This window comes from Vombatus ursinus, unplaced genomic scaffold (genome assembly GCF_900497805.2).
Source record: "Vombatus ursinus unplaced genomic scaffold, bare-nosed wombat genome assembly UNPS02014778.1, whole genome shotgun sequence".
Lineage (NCBI taxonomy): Eukaryota > Metazoa > Chordata > Mammalia > Diprotodontia > Vombatidae > Vombatus > Vombatus ursinus.
Window position 1 is genome coordinate 3,316,179 of NW_020954556.1, and position 26,017 is coordinate 3,342,195.

A 26,017-nucleotide genomic window follows, 5' to 3' on the forward strand; every position below is an offset into this window, starting at 1 on the left:
AAGCTGGAGGGTTGTAGCATCTCCTATTAACAAGACCTTATATGAAACTTATGAAACGAAGACATTGAAATAGAAGGGACAGCACAAAATAAGCCCCATCCCATGACCTAAATCTTTTCAAGTCCCCAGTGAGACAAAAAACATATCTGCGAGACAGCTGCCCTGGAAGGCCACTGGTATGAACACATAGTATTGACTCATTAACAGAACAGAGCGCTCTAAACAACTGAGCTAAGATACACACCCCCACACCCCCCCCCCAATAAATACATAAAATTCAGTCTCTTACATGGGGTATTCTGATTCACCGGGAAATAAGAGTTTCCATAAAGGGACTACCAATAAAATACATGTATCACTAAAACCCTACTGAATATAATACAATCTTTCTTTAATGACTAGAAAACGTTTCAGTATCTTCCATTACCATGGCTTATCACCATAATCCTTGGCTTAATTATCCTTCTATCTCCCCACAGAGATTATTTTGCACATAGTAGGCACTTCGGATTTCAGAATTGCAGAGATCACCAGGACCTCAGAAAGGCTATTAAAGGCAGTAGGAATAGCCTGTTCAACAGCTCTGATAAGTGACCAAACAAATGCTGATCCAGCCTCCTCCTAATGAGCGGGAACCCAGTGGCTTTTACAGCACCCCAGGGTCTTTTTGAATAAATGCTGTTTGTTAGGAAATTTTCCCTTCAAATGCACTGACACATTCCTCTCTGCAACTTCCACACATTGCTCCCATTTTTTTGCTCTGGAACAAATCGGAAAAAGTCAAAGCCCTCTTCTGTAGGACAGGTCTTCAAATACACATGATCACAGAACCAATATACCCCTGGTTGTTGTTCCGTTGGTCAGCTGTGTTCTACTCTCCGTGACCCCACGGACCACACGGCCGTGTGGTTTTCTTGGTAAAGACAATGGGGTGGCTTGCCATTTCCTTCTCCGGTGGATTAAGGAAAATGAAGGTTAAATGACTTGCTAAGGTAGGGTCACACAGCCAGTAAGTGTCTGAGGCTGGATTTGAACTCAGGTTTTCCTGAGTGCAAGTCTAGTGCTCTATCTACTGAGCCATCTAACTACCTCCTAGGCAATCAGAGGTTAAGTAACTTGTCCAAGATCACACAGCTGGTGAGTGTCAGAGGCCGGATTTGAACTCTTAGGTCTTGTCCTTTCTAGATAAATACTCCTAGGATTTTCAATTGATCATCATAAAGTAATGATCATGAGGTTGTGGTGTGTAGCTAGGTCCTGATGAAGGTGAATAATGAACCCCCTGACTTGGTCCCATGTATTTGAAATCGTACTATTTGAAGTTATAATGACATAAAATATGGCAAGTGGTTCCAGCCCAATGGAAATATCAAGTGCTAATTCAAGTAATGTGATCACTTCAGGGGATTAGTTATTTCTATTAATTGGTACCTAGCCCTTGATCTAGACCCTGAGATCTGAGGCTCAAATTTCAGTTTTGTTTATTTTCTACCTGGATAACCTTGGTACATTATATCTCTCTTTTTTTTCAGCTGGCTCATCTATAAATTGAGGGGATTATGCCATGTGGCTTCCATGGTCTCTTATCAGCTCTAATTTGTGATTCTTTGTTGGAGGGGGCTGGATAAGATATCTTCTGTGGTCCTTTCCAATTATAAATCTAGGATCCTATATGATCAATAGCCTGGTTAGCTTCCTCTTGATATTCTCCATTGTATTAATATTCTTCCTAGTCCCCCCAATTACTAATGCTCTCCTTCCCAAACTACCTTGTATTTAACTATTTTGCATATATTTGTATTTATTTCATTTTAGGGGACTTTATGTCTCTGGTGCCTTAGCACAGTGCCTGGCACACAGCAGGTGCTTAATAAATGCTTGGTAACCTGACTTTATATTCATGCTATATATTTTTGTATTTACTTGTCTCCCATATTAGAATGTAAGCTCCTTCTAAGTAGGGATTGGTTCATTTTTTTAAACCTGTATCCCTGTTGCTAACAGAGTACTTGACACACAGAAGGTGCTTAATAAATACTTGTGGACTAAATGATAATGAACCGATATTATCAGTACAATTGTTACCAAGTAGCGTTCTTGGAAATATTTTTATGTAAAAATGGGTCTTTCTATTCAATAAAGTTGGAAATCACTGCTGTGTATGGAAGATAATACCACCTGACATCCATCTTGCCTTACTAATATGGTAATTTTTTGGGTCTATTTCTGTTTCCTAAAGCACATTATCTAGTTTTATTATTGCTATTTTAAAAAGTGTATTGCTAATACAAATATTAATGACAATATCATCCACTACTCCACAGGGTAGAGATGACCTTGGGTTACCAATTGCTAGGCCAATGGAACACAAGCTCTGGTTGTACCTCCAACAAGAAGTAGTAAAAGACATAGTGATAGACTTCTGCCTGATGGCCAACCTAGTTCAGTGAAATGACATTCATTATCAGAACACTGATTACCAGGTGATGAATTGTGGCCATGGCCATTCATAAAACTGGCTAATTAAGTTCTGTGATTTGCAGTAGGACAGAGAATACCCACATCAATGAAATGGAATACAGCTAGGTCCCATTTAAGGTAAATAACAAATCCTGTGAAGTGGTAGCATTATTTGAATTTGCTCTGTATAGCTCCATTGGCCTGGAAACAATTACCATAGTTTATTTACATCATTGTATCTTCTAATAGTACAAATTTGAATATATAAGACAACTTCTTAGGATTCGTTAATCATTAATCAAGACCTAGTTGTACTGAATGATGGCTAACTTAGCACTTTCCTTCCAAGGCACACAAAACATTTTATTTTTTAGTTTCATTGTAGAAAAGGAGATAAATCCTGAATACTCAGGGAACTTGAATTTTTCAGTCATGAAGAACATCTAAAAGACAACTCTTATTTCCTCCAAGAAATGTTACTTTTACTTTTATCTACCTGTGACAATTTTGTTGTCGTAGCTGGAAGAAGTGGACGGCTGAACTTCTTCTGGGAGCCAATAGCTGCTGGAAATGGGGGTGCTGAAAACACAGCTGCCACACAGTTAATTATGTTTATCCATGCTTCCATTTCCTCTGGGCTCCTGTGAAGGATGGAAGAAATTTTAGGTTGTTTCTAAAATTGATGTTCCCCAATTCCTGCTTCATTCTCAATGGTGATTAAGCATGTGGTTTAAAACAAAAAAGTTTTTCACATTGGTCTTGCTCTTCAGGATACCATTATTAGCCCATGGATGTCTTTCAATGTTGTCTAGCTTATCTCATTTCAGTAAAATGCTGTAGAGAGAAATCCCTTCCTCTCACTCCTTCCACTCCTTCACTATTTCAAATCTTTTGGTAATACTTCCTTCCCTATAACTGGGGTTCTTTGCCTAGCACTGCAAGTTTTCTTTAAAAAACATTTTGATAACTGTATTTAAATACAGTTGGTTTATTTTGTAATACTAAGTATTTTATTCATTTAAAAACATTATTTTGAGAAGGGATCCCCAGACTTCACTGCCAGAGAGGGCCATGATACAAAAAAAAAAAAAGATATGAACCACTCTGTTCTAGGGCATTCAAATTGCTGTTTCTTAGATTCTAAAAATTCTCTGGAAAGCAATAACCCTTACATTACCCTCTCCCCCAAAGTTGGCAATCTTGAATCTTTGCTAAGTCAAATTCCATAAGCCCCAAGACAACGATGCTCTGGCACTCACTCCTCTCATGATCTGACACTGCTTTAGTTGACAAATTTTTGGTTGACTTCATTCCTTTTTAAAACCTCACTTCCCTCTTTGAAAATCCAAAAATCCTTACTTCTCAAGCACAGAAAATTCACAGGCTGATCTACACTCCCTTACGTGTAGAGCCAACCACCGCTACATATGGAAGTCCTCCAGGCTGACTTTGGCTCCCCCTATAATTAGGAATCGACTCTACTTCCCCACCTAAACATTTTCTCTTCCTTCTCTTACAGCGATTCTTTCATTGTTAGCTTTAACTAATGCCCTCTTCTCAGTCCTTCTCCTTTTTTAGCTCTCTGCAACATGTGACAATCTTAGCCATCCTTTCGTGCTAGATACTGTCCTCCCTGAGCTTTTGTGACATTGATCTTTTCTGTTCCTCCCCCTGCCTACTGGACTATTCTTTCTGTTTCCTTTGCTGGATCATCATCCGTATCATGACCACTAATTTTGAGTATACCCTAGATTCTGTCCTGGGGCCTCATCAGCTCCACTATGCAGAGGTCTCACAGGTCTACATATCAAGACTTAATCTCTTTGCTGAGCTCTAATCTCACAAAACAGCTGCCAATATATTAGGCATCTTGAACTGGCTGTCCCTTTGACATCATAACAATGGATAGCCCAAAGATACCTTAAACCCCACGTGTTCAAAACAATACAAATTATCTTTTTCCCCAAACCAACTACTCTTCTAAATTTCCCTATTACTGTTAAGACAACCATTACCTTTCTATTCACCCCTACTCATAATCTGTCATTACTCAATTCCTCACTCTCACCCCACCACTTCTCATCAGTTGCCAAATCTTGTCATTTCTATCTCTACAGCATTTCTCATATGTATCCCTTTCTTCTCCACTCACACAACCACTACCATATTTTAGGTCCTCACGACCTCTTGTCTACTGCAATGGTTCTTTCTACCTTAAGCCTTTCCTCACTCCAACCCATCCATTACAGAGCCAATAAAATGATTTTCCTAAAGCCCAGCTCTGACCATGTCACATCTGCCTCACTTAATAAACTCAAGTGCTTCTTATTAGTTCTAGGATCATACATAAACTCTATTGGTATTTAAATCTCATGATTCAGCCTATTTCTACCTCTCACATATTCTTATACATTACTCTGCTCTATGCATTCAGCAAAGGAGCCATTTTGGCTGATTCACTATTTCATACTCATGATGCTCCATCATCTCCCAAATCTGCATCATCCCAGTGCTGAGTCCCATACTTGGAATGCCCTTTCTACTTGCCTCCACCTCTTGCAAATGGTTTTCTTCCATATTCCTTCCTAGTCAGATGCCTTGCATTTCAGAACATTCTTTCCCTAGTTTTCCTTCAAGACTCAGATCAATTACTGTCTTCTACATGAAGTTTTTCCTGATCCCTCCAGATGCTACTACAGTTCCTCCCAAAACTACTTTGCATTCATGTTGTATATATACTCTATGTATTTATACATATGTCTCCTCACACATGTATAATGTCTCCTCCATTAGAATGCAAGCTCTTTGAGGGCAGAGACTAATTTTTGTCTTTAACACAGCACCTGGCAAATACTAAGAACTTAATAAATGCTTGCTGTCTGATGGATTGAGCTTTGCCAACTCTTTCTCTGGGCTCTCTTCTTTAATCACCTAAGTCATAAAACCTATTTTCCCACTTCCCCAAGTCAGAGAAGCATTAGTCTACAGGAAGAGAAATAACTACGGCTTTTGAACTCCGCCTTCCCTAGATAAAGTATGAGTACAGACAGAATAAATCTGCATATTACAGCAGAAGAAACATGGGACTGAGTATCAAGAAACCTGGATTCCAGTTTCAGCTTTTTTAGGGACCTTGGGCAAGATTCTTTCTCTCTCTGTAAAGTGAGGCTAACAAAAATTTCCTTAGAATCCTCAAAAAATGGCTGTGGAGGTCACTTGAGATAAATGCATGTGAAAACACTTTGAGAATTATTAAGTAGGATATGAATGCAACGATTAATAGCAATCAGGCTTCTTAAACTGAAAAATGCTCCTTCCCAGCCCCTCTGCCCAAGTCCCATACATACTGGGCTTGAAACAGCAAGACCCTCCAGTCGGCTGTTTTGAGTTTCAGCACATTTGGTTTCTTCTCATAGTCTGTGGCCTTGGATGCCAGTGCGTGATGCACACTCACTGCATTCTTCAAGTCATCTTCAGACAAAGCCTTTTCTGGTTTGTACTCATCCTGTATTAAAAAACACAAAGCAAAGACCATGAAGCCATTAGCTAATGCTAATGACCCAACTAAGCCATATCATCCCAAGATTCTTTTAAGAGTGCCCGAAAACAGGAAAACAAAGAGGTGGAAAATAGAAAAGGTCTGCCCAGATTTCTCTAAAAAGCTATTTTCTCCATCAATGACAGTGGAGCCACCACATCTGGCACTGAATAAGTAAATTAACTTAAATGGTACTGTTACTTATTTTACCCATAAGAAATTAATATTTTTTCCAATTATTTAGGTTTGTCTTATTTCTGAAAACAGTGGTGGATGTTTGTGTGTGTGTATATGTAGTTCTTCTATGTATCTTGGTAGGTAGATTCCCAAGTATTTTTCGCCCTTCTTTAGTCATTTTAAATGGAATTTCTCTATTTCTTCTTCCTGCGTTTTATTGGTGTTATATAGAAATGTTGATGATTGGAAAGGATTTATTTTATATCCTGAAATAATTATTATTTTAATTAATTTTTTAGTTCTATGTAGGGCTAAAGTACACCATCATGTCATCTGCAAAACTGATAATTTTGCTTCTTTATCTGTTCTTATTCCCTCAATTTCTTTTTCTTGCCTTATTACAGTCAGCATATCTAGTTCTATATTAAATAGAAGTGGTATCAATGGACATTTTTATTTTACCTCTGGTTTCACTGAAAAGGATTCTAGTTTCTCTCCATTATGCATAATGTTATTGGCTTTAAATATGTGATATTTATCACTCTAATAAAAGTCCATTTATTCCTATGTATTCTAGTAGTGTTTTTTTTAACAGAAGTGCATGAACTGATGCAAAATGAAATGAGCAGAACCAGAAGAATATTGTACACAGTAACAGCAATAATGTATGATCATCAACAGTGCAATGACCTAGCTGTCCTCAGCAATACAATGATATTAGGATGAATAACTTGGGATGAAAAATGCTATCCACCTCCAGATAAAGAACTGAGGTTGTATGAATGCAGAGTGAAGCATACTTTTTTTTTTAAACTTTCTTTATTATTCTTGTATTTTTGGTCCTTTCTTTTGCAACATAGCTAATATGGAAATGTTTTTGCATGACTACACATCTATAATCTACATCAAATTGCTTGCCTTCTCAAAGACGTAGGTATGGAAAGAAGGAAGGATAGAATTTAGAAATCAAAATTTTAAAAAATGAATGTTAAAGATTTTTGTTTACATGTAACTGAGAAAAAAAAGGAAAATGAAATGAAAAAAATTATTGAGGATCGCAAAGAGTTTCTGTTTATTTGGGTTATATCTACTGATATTTTCTGCATTTGAAATCCAAAAACCTTAGTATTATTATGAAAACAGCTTTGATCTCATGGATCTCCTAAATGTTCCTGAACCACCCTTTGAGAAGAGCAGGATTAGATAGCTGATCTGCTGGCAAAGCAAAGATTGTACACCATGATTTTCATTACTAGTTCTTATAAATTAAAAACCAAATAAGCAGACCAAAAAACATAATGCCACTGGAAATGTAAATATTTACTAGTGCTAAGCCTAAGATCACAAGGAATGGTAATTTTCTAAGTGGCTAAAGAGAGAGAAAAAAACAGTTCTAAGAAAAAAAATATTACTGAAAATGGTTAAAGATGGCTATATATCAGTTCCTTTTATAAATGAGGCAGGGGGCTCACTGTCTTGCCCACTCTAGATTGCTAGGATTTTTATCTGGGAAGCCCAATCTTTATTGTAGCCAGTATCTGTAGTAGCCTTGAATAATGTGTTAAAAAAAGAAATAGAGCTGTGTATGTTTGTGTGCGTACATGTGCATATGTGAGTATACATGTGTGTACTGGGAGAAGAATTCAGATAGCTTTTGTCTTACCCTAATTCAAACTCTATTTATCACAGATTGTGGGGATAAGGAGCATATTAGGAGAAGAGAGAAAGAAACAAGAAGGAAAGAAGGAAAAAAAAGGTTGGGAAAAAACAGAAAGGAAAGTAGAGGGTGTGAAATCTTGGGTCGCTTTACTGTCTCTTCCCTGTGTGATATAGCCACAAAGGAAAGGAGAATCATAATTAAAGGTGAAAATAAGAAGCAGAATGCCACAAAACTATCCACTTTATGAATTCTGAAGATATTATTAAGCTAGAAACTCTGTCTAGGCAGTGGTGGGTGTCCAGAATGACTACGTCCAATAAGGAACATTGTCAGAACCAGGTATCAGTTATTTTCTGGCAATAAAGGACTGAGGGAGATGGTACCTGGTTTGTTATTTAACTATTTCTCTAAAATCTGACAATGTAAGTGACATTGAGGAAAAGAGTGGGACATGATGGGCAATTTCTGATAAGTGCCATCCTTTAATCTCCGACATTTTACTCATCTCTACATCCAGCAGAAAGTGACAAAACAGGTTTCTTGAGCAAATCTATCAAAAGGACATTCAAGAATTAGGAATTCTCTTAGGATTTCATTTTGTAGATAGCTTTTGCTGTAGGTGGGGGAGAGGTCTGACAGAAGAAACTGAGCTCAAGTTGAATGCTTTTCTTTTAGAATTACACTTTTACCCTTTGACTAATATTCGTGATACAGCTTTCCCTCTCGCAACTAAAGAAAATATACTTTTGTTACTTATTTGAGTAGATAATTATATCTCTATCATATCTATTCTTGGTTTCTGACTCTCTGTCTCTGTTTCTCATTTTTGCTATTTTGCAGGCAAAATAGTAGGAAATATTCAATTTTTCTCACAAACATGTTCAGAACTCTGAGGACTACAGAAGTCAGGAGACCTGGATGGAAACCCTAGGTCTGATACTATGTGACCTTAGACTAAGTCCCTTAAACTTTTTGAGTATCAGTTTCCTTACTTGTAAAATGATGTTATTAGTATGGGCACTATTTATCTCAAAAAGTTGTGAGGAAATCAAAGCACTCTGTAAACCTTTATGCGGTATAGAATTGCATGTTGTTTTTGTTTTTTTTTAAAATAAGATGGGATGTGTCATCTTATTGCTGTATAAACTCCCATTCATCAAAAGTAATGGTGTTTGCTAAAACTAAGTCACTTGCCCAGGATCACAAGACCAGTGTGTGTTAAGAGGCAGATAGGAGTGTGCTGCAGCCAGGTACAACTTATTGCAAAAGCTTATTGTTAAATTGCCAGTGTAAACATTTACATCTTGGAAATCAGCAAATGCTACAACTGAGGGTTTGATTCATTGTTGTATTGATTGTCTGGACTTAAGTGATAAAGAAATAATTAACAATGGGGATTAAATTTAAAGGTGCATCTTTCCAGAGAACTGGGTGTTAAAACATTTATCAGCACACCTCTGGTGGCAGGGTTTATTATCTAATTTATTTTATTAATTGTTTTATTTATTTATTGATGGCTAAACTATTTTTTTTTAAAGTTTTGGTATATATAACAAAGGAGGCTTTGTAATATGTCTCAAGGATTATTAGTACTATGAGTATTTGGTGGACCTACCCATTGATAAAAAACTTTTCCTTGGACCTTATGACAGTAATAGATTTCTTTGTATTTCTCCCAGTAGAATATCTTCCTGGATGTCAACAGTCAGCAGATTGTTAAATAATGTTACTTCTATAATCACATCTATCATGAAATCTCGTAAAATTTTTATCGAGGAGAGAGGCACTTTGAAGAAAGACTTCAGGGCTATATTTTGCTCTGATGAATCAGATAAAACAAACAATAAATGAAGAAGAGTTTTATGTTCTCTAGATTTCTCAGTCAGCTATGTGATTGAATTACTTTATTTGTGGTAAACAAATATATCCCGAAGAATTATATTCAATAAATGTACTTCAGCAAGATATTTGTCATTATTTCCCAGATAGTATTGTTTATTGAACAATTATATTACAGTGATCTAGTTTTGGGACAGAGAGCACCTAGCACCTTAATAACCATCATCAATTACTTTTAATACTCTGAATTATCTTAATGGAATTATATGTATCTACCTTATTTATATTTTTACAGATGATTACTTATCATTATATGGGGATATGAGGAATAAATATGCACATATATATTTATACAAACACATTAATGTTCTGTGTTATTTTAGTGGAATTACTTGACTGTGCTATGTTTATATTCTTATAGATATGTTTACTTATTATTTATGGGGGTATGATGAATTTGTATCCATATCCATATTTATATAAATGAAACTATATAATAAATGATCTCATTAGTTAATTACAAAATATTTATATTCATTTAGTGTTGACATAATAATTCATCACCAATAATTAAAAATTACATTTTTTTTATGATATTAAAGTCTTCCACCAATTCCACAAAGTGATACTTCGTTCCATAGGCTTTTCCCCAATAGAACAAAAGGCTGAGCAAGAACCAGCCCTGGGAAAGAAAGCTTTGAGTATTGACTTAGCAAAAATGATTGTATCACTCCGACGGTCAATCTAGCTAAATTCAGAGAGATTCAGCAGAAACTTGGGAGGGAGGGGTAGGGGGGCACTACACAGTGTCTCAAGAAGATCATTCTTCCTGAGGATGGGGCTGGATTCTACGCTGGTGTACTCTATGAATACCCAAATGGAGGAAACCAACATTGCTTTTAAAGTACTGCACCTTACCATGTCTAATAAATGTTATGTAAAATGTAATGCATCATTAGTATCCCTATAACATTAGTATATTTCTTTCTTCATAACAGATGACTAGTAATTATAAGTAACATGACCAATAAGGTTCATAATGTTAGGTGTTTAGAGCAAATTTATTTAAGATAACAGGTAGTGAAGTGGTGCAGTGGATAGAGTACTGGGCCTGGAGTTAGTTCAAAGAGTTCAAAATCTGGCTTCAGGCACTTACTAGCTGTGTGACCTTGAGAAAGTCACTTATCTCTCTCTGCCTCAGTTTCCTCAATTTTAAAATGGAAATAGTAACAGCAATTACTTTCCAGGGTTGTTGTGAGGATCAGTAGAGATAATAATTGTAAAGCACTTAGCACAGTGCCTGGGATCTAGTAAGCGCTATATAAATGTTAGCTGCTGCTGCTGCTGCTGCTGCTGCTAGCTGTATAACCCTGGGCAAATCACTAAATTTCTGTTTCATCTCTAAGATGAAGATCATAGTAGCAACCTTCCTCCCAGGGTTGTTTTAAGGTTAAAATGAAATAGTATTTGTAACTTTGCAACTAAAACTTTGGAACTTAGAATTCTATAAATGCTGTCTGTTATTATTATTTTTAAAGATTCAAACAATATTATTTGTATAGAGCTTTCAAATTTTTAAAGCACTTTCACATGTTCAACCTCACTAAGTTATTACTGTTAATAGTATAACTCAACGCTAACAAGTTTAACTGTGGTTAATGACATAATTCATCATTAATGAGCTAATAACATCATTCTGCAAGATAAAATTAATTCTGAAATTCACATGTTCTCAAATCATTTCCAACCCCCCTTCATCACGCCCCTTAGATTTTATGATTTCCATGAAGATCTCTCCTCTCCCCTTTCTAGTTTTTTTCTGTGTTTTGTTTTACCCGAATTGGAATAAGAGCTCCTTGAGAGCAGAAGCTATCTAATGCCTTTCTCTGTATCCCCAGCACTCAGCACAGTGCCTGGCATGCAGTAGGTGCTTAATAAATGTTTACTGACCCTTGTACCCTCATGATAACACTGATAATAATAATAACAATAATTCTCACATTTATATGAAGCTTTAAGTACTGTCTACAAAGTGTTTTCCTCACAAATGGCCTATAAGATAGGAAAATGCTTTAACCATAAAAACCCTGTGAGGTATATAGTAAAGTATTATTATCTTCATTCTGTTGATGGAAGGGTCAAATGAGTTTTCCAGAGTCATCCAGTTAGGGAATATCAGGCCTAGGGTGAAATCCAGGTCATCCCTAATTCCAAGTCTAAAGTCCTTTCCACCACCATCCAATTGCTTATGTTAAGGCACCGTAACCATTTTACAGATTAGAAAACTGAGGCCTTAGAGAAGCTATAACTTACTAAGCTCTAACTAGTGAAAAAGCCTGGACTAGAAGCCACACTCTTCATTCTTCTCTCATACTCTTTCTTTTCCCCCATATCCTGTTGGCTCAGTCTCCTCATCATGTCTGATGCAGAATCTCCTTAGTCTGGTCTAGAAACTCAAACCTGGGAATTTCTCCCTAGAGTCCTTTGCTCTTCTCCAGTCTCAGTCCGTAAAATGTTGACTAAGACTGCAAGTATTAAGCCTAAATACTAAGAGTACTTGGCACTAAGCACTCTTTTTTTTTTCTTTTTTATCATTATTATTATTTTTTTTTCCTTAGGCAATTGGGGTTAAGTGACTTGCCCAGGGTCACACAGCTAGTAAGCCTCCAGTGTTTTGGTCTGAGGCCAGATTGGAACTCAGGTCCTCCTGACTTCTGGGCCGGTGCTCTATCCACTGCGCCACCTACCTGCCCCACTAAGTACTCTTTAGGCTACCTTCTTGTCTAGAGCCTTGCCCAAGAAGGCATCTGGAATGGGCATGGCCTTTTAATACTGGGTATTACTTACTACCTCCCATGGAGGACCATTCAATTTTGGGACAATCCTAATTGCTAACAATTACTCTGACTACTGAGCTAAAAATCAGTCTACTAACAGCCACCTTCCATTCACTGGTCCTAATTTTGCCAAATTGGGACCAAGCAGACATAATCCCTCTTTGACAAGATTTTAAATGTCTAAAGATAGTTACTGGGTCCTCCAACTAAAACTTCCCTTCTTTAGGATAAACATATTCATTTCCTTCAATGATGTCACCTCCTACTCAGAAATCTTTAGTGACCCTCTCTTGCCTATAGGATAGCACATAAACTCCTTAGCCTCACATTTTTAAGTCTGCTACCATCTACCTTTCTGGTCTCATTTTGTATTATTTCCCTTCTGACATCCTCCATTATGGTTGAGTTTACCTACAAGCTTTTCCTCACACCAACTTTCATTTTTGGTTTCTTGCACAAATGCTCCCCTATGTCTATAGTCCTCTCCCTTACCTCTACCTCAAGTAATGGCTAGTTTCCTTCAAAATAGCCAGGAGGTTAGACAAAATGAATTAGAGGAATGAATGGATTTAGAATCACGAATTTCTGAGTTCAAATCTTGTTTCAGATAGTCACTAGCTAGGTGACCCTGGGCAAGTCGTTTAACTCTTCTCATCACCTCCTTTACAGGGCTATTGAGATGCTCAGTTGGGATATATGTTAAGCACTTTGCAAAACTTCAAGCAATATACAAATGCTGGTTATTATTACTGTTATATTGATACCTAAAGTGACATCTCCTACATGAGGTCTTCACCTTATCAGTTGTATACTCTCCTTTTTGAAATTGTACATAACTCTGGTTTTATTTACTCACATACATCTTATAACTTCCTAGTAGAAGGAAAGCTCCTTAAGAGCACCTTCATCCTCTAACCTATACTATGTGCTCAGAGTACCTAGTACATATGTCATAGATGCTGGTTGAAGTGAACTGTGAAAACTAAACTCAATCTTGTATTTAATGATTCAGAATCTTTTCAACATTCTGACCCAAATAAGTGAAGCAGCGGATAAAGCACTGGGTCTGTAGATGGGAAGATCTGAGTCCAAATCTGGCCTCAGACACTTACTAGATGGGTGACCCTGGGCAAGTCACTGAAACTGGTTGCCTCAATTTCCTCATCTGTAGAATGGGGATTAATAATAGCACCTACCTTCCAAGGTTGTTAGGAAGATCAAATGAGACAATATTTGTAAAGAACTTAGCAAAGTTCCTGGCACATAATAAGTACTATATGAATGTTGGCTATTATTACTATTATTATTACGATTCTCATCTGTCCCTTCTGGGTGTTTTCATACTTCGTCAATTTCTTCCTAAAAGGTGGCAGCCAAGACTAAAAATGGTATTAAAGAAATGGTCTCAAAAGAGGCAGGATTCCATGGGGTTATAACCTCCCGTGCTCTAGACACTAAGCTTCTATTGACCATCCTGAGATTGAATTAGCTGTTTTGGTGGCCACACCACACTGCTGACTCATACCAACCTAGCTAGCCCATCCACTCCAACGTCCATACTTCATCACAACACTGCATGAAACTTCTATGAGCTTTTGTCTTCTTGCAACATTGCACCAGGGCTTCCTGAAGACAGAAATAATTGCTCTTTCCAAAGCAGCTTTCTAAACTCCCAAGTTTCACTGCCAGGTGCCAACTGTACTACACCAGAAGAAAAACACTATAGCTCACTCAGTGGTTCCTAGCTTAGGGGGCCTAGAGATTTTGTCAAAAGGTTCATGAAGCTATAAACAAACAAATGTACCTTAAGCAAACCGAATGTAGATTTTGTATGTATGCATATTGCTACTGTGATTAATAAAAGATAATTTCACTTAAAAGCATTACTGAATTCTAATAACCTTTTGTCATTGTGTATTTGCACAATTAACATATACTGGTACTACAACTACTATTATGTCCTTAACATTTTTTGATATTACAAATATGTATTACATGTCTTGAAGGGAATCTGAAGTCAGGATTAGTTAGAGCTTAGTTCCAGACTTGGAATGACATGACTTTGGTGCTTGTCAACCTTTTTCTAACCCAGTAAATGGAAGGCTTTTCATGTGACAGAGATAAAATCAAAAGCCTTATCCTTTGCCTTTTTCCTACAGTAAACTGAATTAATATGTCTATGATCATGGGGACAAAGACAAAACAAATATTGAAGCTGGCAGCTGACTATAAAGCTATGCCTTCCCAATAGAGAATTCATCCTCATGTCTTTTAACTTTCATTGTTGCATTTATTAAATAGTGTTGACATGATGGAATTGGGTTAGAGGAACGAAGGCATAAATTACAATAATAAAACAATTTCAAATTTAAGAATATACATCATACAAACTGATTATGAAATGGAAAATAAGATAAATTAAATCAAATTACTTTTCATAAGAAAAAAAATTGCTCCCTGACATCAAATTTCTCACCTTTCCCCTTAATAAATGAATGACAAAACAAACAAAAAACTATCATATTCCTAATGCTTATTAGTGCATTACAGAGCACATGGCAGGTATATAATAAATGTTCTGTGAATTCAAAATAATACCTTTACTCAAGCATAAACTACCCTCCTAATAAGCACCAAGAATGGGATTTGGCCAAGTCATTAATTTTAAATTTGTGTAAAATGAGAAACGAGCTTTCCTTATTTCATAGAAGTTTATGACCTCAAGGCACAGGTTATAGAATGTATCACAGCATTCTGACAGGGCACAAATCATTGCATTACTGTACAATCAGGTGGCAGAGTACCATCTGTGTGATCCTAGGAAAGTTACCTCCCTTTTCCCATCTGTAAAATAAAGGGCAATGTTGCTTAAATGATTTCTAAAGTTCTATTTACTTCTAAGACTTTATCAGATTTATATCTAATAACATGTACCCTTAGTTAAATGGGAAATGATCAAATTCCAAATAAAATTTATCAAAACCCAATAAACATATCTTTTCTTTAAACAAGAAATGTCCCCTTTCTGCAGATAATATTGGAAAAGTAAACAGCTATACCCCACTGAAAAAAATAAAAACAGAAAATATTTGAAATGTTCTTGGGTTCCACTGAGCAAGAGACAAATGTTGAAGGAGAATCAACAGCAAAGTTGTGATAGACGTTATACACATATTAATAAAGATACCATAAAAGGATATACGTGCTGAGCTAACTCCAGAAGTAAAATATCAGTGCACATAAAAAATCCACACTTTTAAACTTTGTGATATACTTGGTTTGGGGGTTGTTGTTTTTTTAAATGCAAGTTGCACAGAATAAGGGCAGTCTGTGAGTTTGGGGTAGTTTTATGGTTTGGATTGCAATTAGAATCACCTCTCACCTAAACTATTACTACAGTTTATTATTGGTCTCCCTGCTTCAGGTCTTCTCTCTCTCCAACCGACCCTCCACAGAGGGGCCAAAGTGATTTTCCTAAAGTGCAGTTTTCCATGTTAGTAGGATCAAATACAAACTCTTCTCTTTTAATATTTAAAGCCCTTCACGGCGTGGCTCTTACCTAGTTGTATATAATACATTACTCCCCTTCAATTAATAAGTTTATAAAGTACACAGATTGTTGCTAACTTCATTTTTTACAATGATTCTGCTTCTTCAACTCTACAACTAGGCAACATGGAGTGAGAAGTATGTTTCTGCTTATCAGAAGCATAGAAGAGTAAGTCAATGAAGGCATGATTTGAAATATCCCCAATCAAAAACAAAACAATCAAAACATTATGAAATTCTGGACCAGAAAGGGACTCAAAAATACCTGGTCCAGTTCTGACATTTTGTACCCTAAGGAAACTGAGGTCTAAAGATTAAATTGTATTGAGTCATTGTACAAAGGAGAGATAAGTTTAAATAAAGCACTAAGCACTAATAAAGACTAAGACAAAACAGGATCAAGAGTCAATGTCTCTTATTTACATACTAAGGGTCTGTGGTTTGTAGGACTGGGAAAGAAATTCTCATTTGAATTTCAACATCAACCAAGGGATTTTCCATTTTAACTTTCCTCACTTACTGGGCAAGTTATTTAAAATAGTCAGGTTCCTTATTTGCAAAATGGAGTTAAGGCAATCTCATTCACAGATATACAACTGGGCCTGGATATAATATTCTTTTCTCAGACATCAATAAGAGTCACATTTGTATCATGAATAAGGTCAATGCCAATATCAGTGAACCAGAAAATGAAGTAGACTGGTAAGGTGACTGGACTAGATTGAACTTAAAGAACCCTGCCAACTGGAAGATTGTGAGTCTGTGATTCAGTATATAAAGAAAGTTGGAAAGATGTATAGGTAGTAGAAATTTTTCAGAGACCTCGTCAAAAAATCTCAACCATTCCTCTCTCCCTACTATTACTGTAGTTTTTTCTAATTAATCAATGGCATAATGTATGCAAAGAGGTTTGCAAATCTCAAAACACCATAGAAATAATAATCAAATAATTAACAATGTTTAGACTTTAGAAACGTGGTATAATGAAAAGGGCCCTGGATTTGAAGTCTGCTGATACCTAGGCTAAAATCCCGCCTCTGATGTTTACTAGCCAAGTGACCCTGAACAAGTCACTTCATCTTTCTCAGCTTCCGTTTCATCAGACATAGGAATACTTATAACAGTGATACCTCACAGAGTCATGGTGAAGCTCAAATGAGATAATATACATAAAACATTTTTTTTGCAAAACTTGAAGCACTATAGTAAATGTAGTTTGAGATATTGTTATTTTTCACAGATGACAACTTATTTTCAACATTCTTCCCACAATACAAAATGTTATCAAGGGACCAGAGTGACAACCAGCAAAACTCAGGCTTTTTTCCAGCCTTTCCAATGACTTTTAAACAAGAGACCAAAACTCTTATGTCACAGCTTCTCCAAACAGGGGGGCAGAGTCTCTGCCAGAAATGAGCAGAGGACTAATTAGTTGCTGTCTGTCAGGCATTCCAAATAGGAATTTGCTTCATCAAACAGAAGCTTCCTGAACACAGCCTGTAGGAGGATGTATCAGTAGGAGTCTTCAGATCCCATCAAGTCAGGATGATTACTTGGGCATGTGGCCTTGAGGCTGGGTTTTCCAGCTGGAAGTTAAGCTTTGGCACGTTTTCTTCCTGGAGAACACACATGGCTTCCAAATCTAAGCGAATTGTTAAGTCCATTTGGGAGCACAGTAATTACCTTGGTCCTGTGGAGGGTATATGACTGCTCATCTTCCATCTCTCTCTTTTACTTATTCTTACTTAGCTCAATCTTTTACTTATCTGACTTTGGGAGCACAGTAATTACCTTGGTCCTGTGGAGGGTATATTACTACTCATCTTCCATCTCTCTCTTTTACTTATTCTTACTTAGCTCAATCTTTTACTTATCTGACTTAATTCTGATTTAAATAACTCATTGTAATGTCATGTAGGTGGCAGATTTTCATATGAGAAAAAATTTTTTTTTTTATCAAATGAAACATTTATTGATTTCATTACATGAAAAGCATCTAGTAGGTGTGATGGGGGATAAAATTCAAAGAAGTGTAAGTTATGGGGGGCAGCCAGGTAGCACAGTGGATAGAGCACCGGGACTGGAGTCAGGAAGACCTGAGTTCAACTCAGATACTTACTAGCTGTGTGACCTTGGGCAAGTCACTTAACCTAATCTATCTGTTTCCTCATGTATAAAACGAGCAGAGAAGGAAATGGTAAACCACTCCAGTATATTTGCCATGAAAACCCCAAAACGGATAATGCAGAGTCAGACATGACTGAAAATGACTAAACAACAAATAGGATATGATTCCTATCTTACCTTCAGGAGTTATAATCTAATTGGAGTGATAAGACATAAATACTTGAAAAGTTAATTAAGTATAACTGATTTAAAAGAGCTATTCAATAGAACAATGTGTACTATTGGGCCACATTCCTAAAACGAGATCAGAATGATCAGTAAAACACCAGCACATGGAAAAAATAATTATACAGTATCATTGTAAAAAAAAAAATCAACTATAAGGTTTTTTTTTACCCCCACACTTCAACTCAAATAGAGATGTTTTATTCATTTTTATCTTTACTTCTCTGTTCATATCAGCATCACAGAGCTGAGACTTCAGAAGCAATCTAGCCCAACCCCCTCATTTTACAAATAAAGAAACCGAGGCCCATGGAGGACTTGCCCAAGGGTGTATGGGTATAAAACATTAGAAGTGACATGAATTTTGCTGTTATTCTCTTCTTCCTAATCTTTCCACAACGTGTAATACTGCTACTATTACCACAGATAATAATAGTAACTGATAATCATTTCTTCAAAACACACAAGAGATAAGGCATTTTAAGTATTATCTATCCCATTTTAACAGACGAGAAAACCAACACTCACAAAGGATGAAATGAGTTGCTTGCAGCCATCATATACCTTTGTGGTATCAAGCTGACATAGAAATGAGGGACACGAGACCATATATAAGGATCCCTGTGGACTGCTCATTGAATTAGAATACTGCATATTAACATCATCTTATGTTCTATTGCATTTTTATTTACTTTGTTGAATATTTCCCAATTCTATTTTAATCTGGTTCCAGTGCAGTGGATGGCATAGGCAGTGTGTCTGACACCTCTAATATAGCTAGTAAATGTTAAGGCTGGATTTTTTTTTTTTACTACGACTTAATACTTTTAAAAGGAAAAATTTTTTTTTAAAAACTATAAGATCATAGGATCACAGATTTAGAACAGAAATGCACCTTAAGAGATCATCTGCCTCTTTTTACACATGAAGAAATCAAAGCCCAAAGAGATTAAGTCATTTGGCCAAGGGTCACACAGATAGGAAGTTCAGGAGGCAGGATCAGAACTCAGATCCTGTGACTTCTAAATCTTTCTATGGCTCTACACATGACAGGTTTCAAAAAGATCTCTATCACACATTAGAATCCAGTAGATCTGCTACCAACAACTTATTTTTCAGCTCAGTAAGGGAATAAGGCATCCTCCCAACAATAAGCAACCAGGTTAAGTAATTATACTAATTATATATTAAGTAATTATAGTCACATTTGGACTTTATAGAAGCCAGATTTGAGGAGCAAAGTGTGGTCTATAATCTGGACCAACATAGGAAGTAAAAAATGTTATAAGGCAGTATGCTGTTAAACGAATTTTATAAAGAAAAATTGCTACTGGAATTCAGAGGGGAAGGGAACTCTACAATAGAGCTGAGGTTGTTCAGGGGAAGGCTTCCCAAATGAAGTGGGATGTTTAGGCTTTTCTCTCTAGTATCCTTTTATTACATAAAGGGTCATTGGTCCCACATCACCAGCAACAGATGTTGATATTCTTCTAGCTGAAGTCTCTTTAGTGAATCTATGAACTGGTCTCTAAATCCTTTACAGTTATTATTCATTCTGCCTAGAAGGATGGAGTCTCTACCAGTTTTGTACTAGTGAAGCAGGGCCATGAATTCATTTTCTAATGCACTACCCAGCATATTCAAGGCCTCCTGATTCTTCCCTCAGTTACCATGGCAAAGAACAAACTATCTTTTACTCAGAGAATCATGGCAACCTATAGGGCCTCTTTGATGCCTGTGAAATAGGCAAAGAGTGAGGAATTTCCCAGAAGGAAATACAAATCTCCTTTATGTGTGCATGGTAGAAAGTAGGAAGCACCATACTTAGCAAAATTGGCTATTGCAGGAATCATTTTATTCAGCACACCCAAACTTATCTTCTTGGCTTTTGAAAATTGCTATAGTTTTCTATGTTGCTGCTCAATCATTTCAGTTGTACCTGACTCTTTGTGACCCCATTTAGGGGTCAAAGATACTGGCAAAGATACTGGAACAGTTTGCCATTTTCTTCTTCAGCTCATTTTACAAATGAGGAAACTGAGGCAAACAGGGTTAAGTGGCTTGCCCAGGGTCACATAGCTAGTCGGTATCTGAGGCCACATTTGAACTCAGGAAGAATAGTCTTGCTGACTCCAGGCCCAGAACTCTATCCACTGTGCCACCTAGTTGCCCATAGCCCTCTTTTACATATACTTGCTATAGCCCTCTTCTTTTATATATACCCTCTACCTTAGATTTTCCAATGCTTAGATTCCCAGTACTTAGCACAGTGACTGGCACATAGCAGGCACTTAATAAATGTTGACTGAAAGGACATTAATGGTACCTCAACTTGAGAGATTCAATTCAACTTAATGCAATTCAATCAACATCAAACACCTTCTATACTCATGGTACTAAGCTAGGTACTGGGGGATAAAAGGTTAGGGAGAAGTCCTGGTACAGAAGAGGCATGATCCAAAAGCCCCTTTGTCATGAGGATATTTATAGAGGTATATGGGATATGGAACACTCATTTTTATACTACTCATTTTTATTTTTTATTTATAAGATTTCTGGTTTAAAAAAAAAAAAAGACTGTCCTAAATTTGTCTAGCCATCCAGAGCCTCAAGACAAGGTATCTTCAAATCTACTTGACCCTAGGTCTGAGATCTACCACAATCAATAAAGAATGCAGTCACAGCCCCAAGCTCCAGATTCATCACTGCCTCACTGCTCAGGTTCTTACATGGATCAAGCTCACTCAAGGTATCAATCATCTGATGGCTTAGCTTGAAGTTGGCACAACTCAGTTTGAAGTCACTACCACGAATAAAACTAGAATATGTAGAAACATCATAAGACTGATTCTGAATTTTAGAAAAAAGAAAAAAGAATTTAAGAGAAGACAGAGATTGACAAAGACAAATACAGAGTGCAAGACAGGAAGACACTAAGGAAGGGCTCCTGGTGCTTTATGTCAGTCTGAAGATTCTTCTCCAAGGGCCTGCATAACTTAGGATGACTCATTATTTGCTAAAAAATGGATACGAAGGCCATATCCAAAAGTAAGCAAATGATGAATCATTACCAGGACTGAGAAGAATGCAATCATTTTTATTATTAATTCATTGCACTCAAAAAAAAATTTTTTTTTTCAAACTGTGAACAGCAGCAGATCAGAATAATGGTGAATGACCATAGCACACCATGAAATCTTAAATTCATCATTCTTCACAACGAACAATTTATAAAATGTCAATAAAGCAAAAAGCTACTGCCAGGGTGTCATTATTAAAGCTCTAGCTGCCTCTAGTGCCCAGGAAGGTCCCAGGATGAAAGACAAGTTTTCTCACCCAGCTAGGGGATCCCCCAAACTTGCCGCAATGCCCACCCTGCTGAGTCTGATTATTACTGACGCCTGGTTCCAGGAATCATTCTGACACAAGGCACATGTTTTAATCATCATCTCATCTGCTTGGGCAGGGTGAGAGTGGAATGGGGCAGGAAAATGACCACATTTCAATTTGCTCTATACTAAAATGGCACCCGTTAATCAAGGCCTTCCGCATATCTTTATCTTCTATGTCTTTGCCTCTTAGGAGGGAGTTCAGTTCTCCAGAGACCTCCCTTTAGTTTTCCCTAAAGATCTGCCACCATTAGTCTTCCCTGAAGATCTGTTACTTAATTATGCATTAGGAGATGAGCTATTCAAAGTTTCCAGCTTTTATGCAATCTATTCTTCCACTGTCCTCTAGTTGTTAGTATTATTTTTCTTCCCAAAGTATCCATGATTTTGCCTTTATTTTTTAATTAATAAAAATCTATTTTCTTTCCCTCCCACAACCCTCTCATTGGTGGAAAAAAAAAACATAACAAATATGCATAGTCAAGCAAAACAAATTTCCAAATTGGTCATGCTCAAAAATCTATGCCTCATTTTGCTCCCTGACTCCGTCTATCACCCTTCTGTCAGGTGATGGGTAATATGCTTCATCAGTCTTCTGGGATAATTTTTGCCTTTCTCTGTGTCTACAATGCTTAGCCCAGTGCCTAGTCTATATAAAAGCTTAATAAATGCTTATGGATTGACTGATTGATTGGTTGTTCCTACTTATCTGTATGTATGTTGTGTCCCCCAGTAGAACAGATGTTCCTTGAGGGATGGAACTAGTCTTCATTTCTCTTTATATCCTTATAATATACGCTTAATAACACTCAGATGAATTCAACGTGTAAACATAGTCATAGGATCATAGCTTTTATAGTTTTAGAGCCCAAAGGAACCTTGGAAGTCCATCCATTCCAAATTTATAGATAAGGAAACTGAGATTAAAGACTAAAAAAGAGATTAAATGATTTGTTTAAGGGTGAATAAGTAGATAAGTAGCAGAGCTTGGACTCAAATTAACTTTCAGATGCAATATTTTTTCCACTATACCACTTTCTGGTCCTCTTTAGTTTGATACAGAAATCCAGCAGTGGTGAACTGGAATACTCACTTAAACCAAAAAAAAAAAAAAAAAGAAAAAAAAAGAAAAAAGACTGAAAAACAGCTACTGATCTTACTACAGTTTACTTTTCCTCCTAACTCTATGCTTTGAAATGTGTAGATTATTTTCTTTTGAATTGACAGACTGGCCTGATTTAAGAGTCCAAAGGATGACCATTTCACATGAATTTGGTTACCTTTATCTTTTGACACTGTACTTATTCTAAGTGCTGAGGGTACAAAGAAAGAAAAAAACGGCCTCTGCCCTCAGGGAGCTTATAATCTAAAGGTCTACATTTTTATTTTGCTCTGCTATAAATTCTATGAGGGTAAGTACCATGTCTTAATTATCTTTGCATCTTTTCTTGTACCAAATACAAATTACAACACATAGGAGATGTTCAGTCAATAGCCGCTAAATGAATGAATGAGTTTGTCATTTCCCTCTTAAGAGCACATCTGCTCTAGACTCTAGCAAGGTAATTCTAAATGTTTAAAGACGGATCACTGAAAATTGGAGACAATTTGTCAGACACACTTCTGTTTTTCTCTCTGTGTGATGAACACATATATCAGAGGCATGTAAGTGGCACAGTGCACAGAGAGCTAGCCTTAGAGAAAAGGAAAACCCAAGGTCAAATTCTGTCTCAGTCATTTACTAGCTGTGTGATCCTGGGTAAGTCACTTAAGCTCTATTAGGCTCAGTATCTTCATCTTCAAAATGGGGAGAATAACAGTACATACCTTCTAGGGCTGTTGTAATGATGAAATGAGATAACATAGGTAAAGTAGTTTGCAAACCTTAAAGTGCAATATAAATGCTAGCCATTAATTTGCTTTTTACTCTTATGTAGCTTTTTAAGTGTTTCTCATTCAGCGTGTTTGGTTTCTTCAAACAGGCTTTAAATTCCTTAAAGACAGGACTCAAGCCTTTCATTCCTCTTATATCCCCTAAGTAGTACCTAGTGTACCATTTTGCCCATGGTAGGCACTTACTAAGTGTTGGGTTGTGGTTTCTCTATAAAAGGTCTGAGTATAGGTCCCTTGATAAGTCAGAGGGGAATGTGACAAAGTTATAAGAAGGAGTGGCAGGAAGGGAGATGAGTTAAATATCCTTAACTAGAATAAGGAAGATATTTGTGTATCTGAAGAGCAAAGGAAGAGAGAGAATGTCAGAGGCTGTCTAGGGGAACAGAGGGATAGAGATCATGCAGATTATCTCAGAAAATCAATATCAGGGCAGAAAAGAGATTCAGTAGAATGGTGATGCTCTGGGGATATAACAGTTGTCTACAGAATGTCAGAGAAAGGGGAAAAAAGCAAAGACCAAGAATAGTCTATCTGGTCCCCATTATCTTCCTTTCCCCTTCCCAAAAATAAAATAAATAGTAGGAACTACAAAGAAACTTATGAAAGGAAGACAAGTGAACATGAAATGACTAAATGTTCTTTCTCCTGGAGAGTGGGGAAGCAATCCAATAAAGGAGGCTGAATATAACATGTAGGTATTTGGTGAGGGAAAATGTTCCAGAAATACTAGAAATTAAGATTTCTCTAAAACCTAAGTTCGAATGAAACATAACACAGAACATATTCTAGTCCAACATTCAAAAGCTTCTCTGGTCCTGATATGACTGGAAAGAGAGGGTCTACTGAGCATCTGTTGGACTTCCTCTGTCAAAGAAGGTACTAGTTGTACCCCCAATAAGCCTCTACTAAACTGAGTTTCTATTTGGGCATAAAGTCTTATCCAAAAGAGAGGGAGCAGTATTGAAGTCTCCCGTCACCGGTTGCAGTTCAGATGTTTCCTTTATGAATTTAGATGCTAAGATGTTAGGAGTAAGTAAGTTTACTACTGACATGGGTCTGTGGTCTATGATTCCTTTCAGCATAAGAGAGTTTCCTTATCTATTCCTTTTTATTTTTGAATGTTTTCACTTTGTCCATTAATCCTAAACTACAGCTGATGCTCCTTTCTCCTAAGTGATCAATATGCTTCCTGCTATCCACAAAAAGGAAAGAATAACAGTTATTAATAACAGAATGGAAAGAACTGGTCTTAAGAGACTGGAGTTTGAATTCCATCATTTACTACGTATATGAGCCTAGGGAAATAACCTTTGTGAACCCCAGCTTCCTCATCTACAAAATGGGTTATACTTTGAGGCAAGAACCAAAGGGTTGTTGTAAATCTCAAACTAGCTAAATGCATGTAAAACTCTCTGAGAATATATAAATGAGCTTATAAATGGGTGCTGCTGTCATTGGACCTCTATGATCTTTTTCCTTTTCTGACCCCTCCCTTTCCTTACTTAGGGGATCAGACAAGATAATCAAAGGAAGGTTCCCCAAACTTCTAAAGCTTTGGATTCTATGACTGGAACAAAAGGAGAACAAGCAAGCTGGACTGGAGTTTTCTAGTGGGAAGTCACAGATTCCCAGATCATGTCAAATTACTCACTGCAGGAACAATAACCTTTTTTTTTTGGTGGGGGGTTAAGTGACTTGCCCAGGGTCACACAGCTAGTAAGTGTCAAGTGTCTGAGGTCAGATTTGAACTCAGGTCCTCCTGACTCCACGGCCAGAGCTCTACCCACTGTGTCACCTAGGTGCCCCCGTGAAAGAATAAACTTTTCTGAGCATTTGTCACATCCAGTGCAGGTAGCCACAGGTCTCCATTTTGTTTCCTATTTAGATTTTCTCCAAGTTTTGAGTTACAGACTAAGGAGGCCCTAATCAAATATGCAGGGAAGTAGTGGATCCAGAGACTTGTCAAAGCTGTTCTAACGATTAAACTCACAAGTGCGGCCGTGTCACCGCTCTAGGTTCACCTGGGGGTTCTAGAGAGCAAGTGTCAACTGGTGACTAAGTCGAGATTCATCCCTTAAGCCCAAACGTGGATTTGTCATTGGACCTTTCCTTGCTTTCTAAAGAAAATCCCCTTCTTCTCCCTCAAGGTCAATACTGACAATCAGAAGACAACATGGTTTTGTGATTTTTAGATGCTCTTTTTTCCCTACCTCCCTTCCATCATATGCAGATACTTTCCTACCATGTGGCATTTTAATGTATTCAAAAAGACATCACAATAATGGTGAAAAGGATGCTCAGCTTGGGTGGAGAAGTCCTGGGT

At 37.0% G+C, this 26,017-nt stretch overlaps 1 protein-coding gene across 1 annotated transcript in view; it reads right to left on the reverse strand.

Annotated features, from left to right (window-relative positions):
* Positions 1–26,017, reverse strand: part of PSD3 (pleckstrin and Sec7 domain containing 3) — a 608,877-nt gene that overhangs the window by 46,406 nt on the left and 536,454 nt on the right. The window contains exons 13-14 of the mRNA XM_027865166.1: positions 5,808–5,965; positions 2,957–3,101 (exon numbers count right to left, since the gene is read on the reverse strand). Of these exons, the coding sequence (XP_027720967.1) occupies positions 2,957–3,101; positions 5,808–5,965 (303 nt within the window). The remainder of the gene's footprint in view (positions 1–2,956; positions 3,102–5,807; positions 5,966–26,017) is intronic.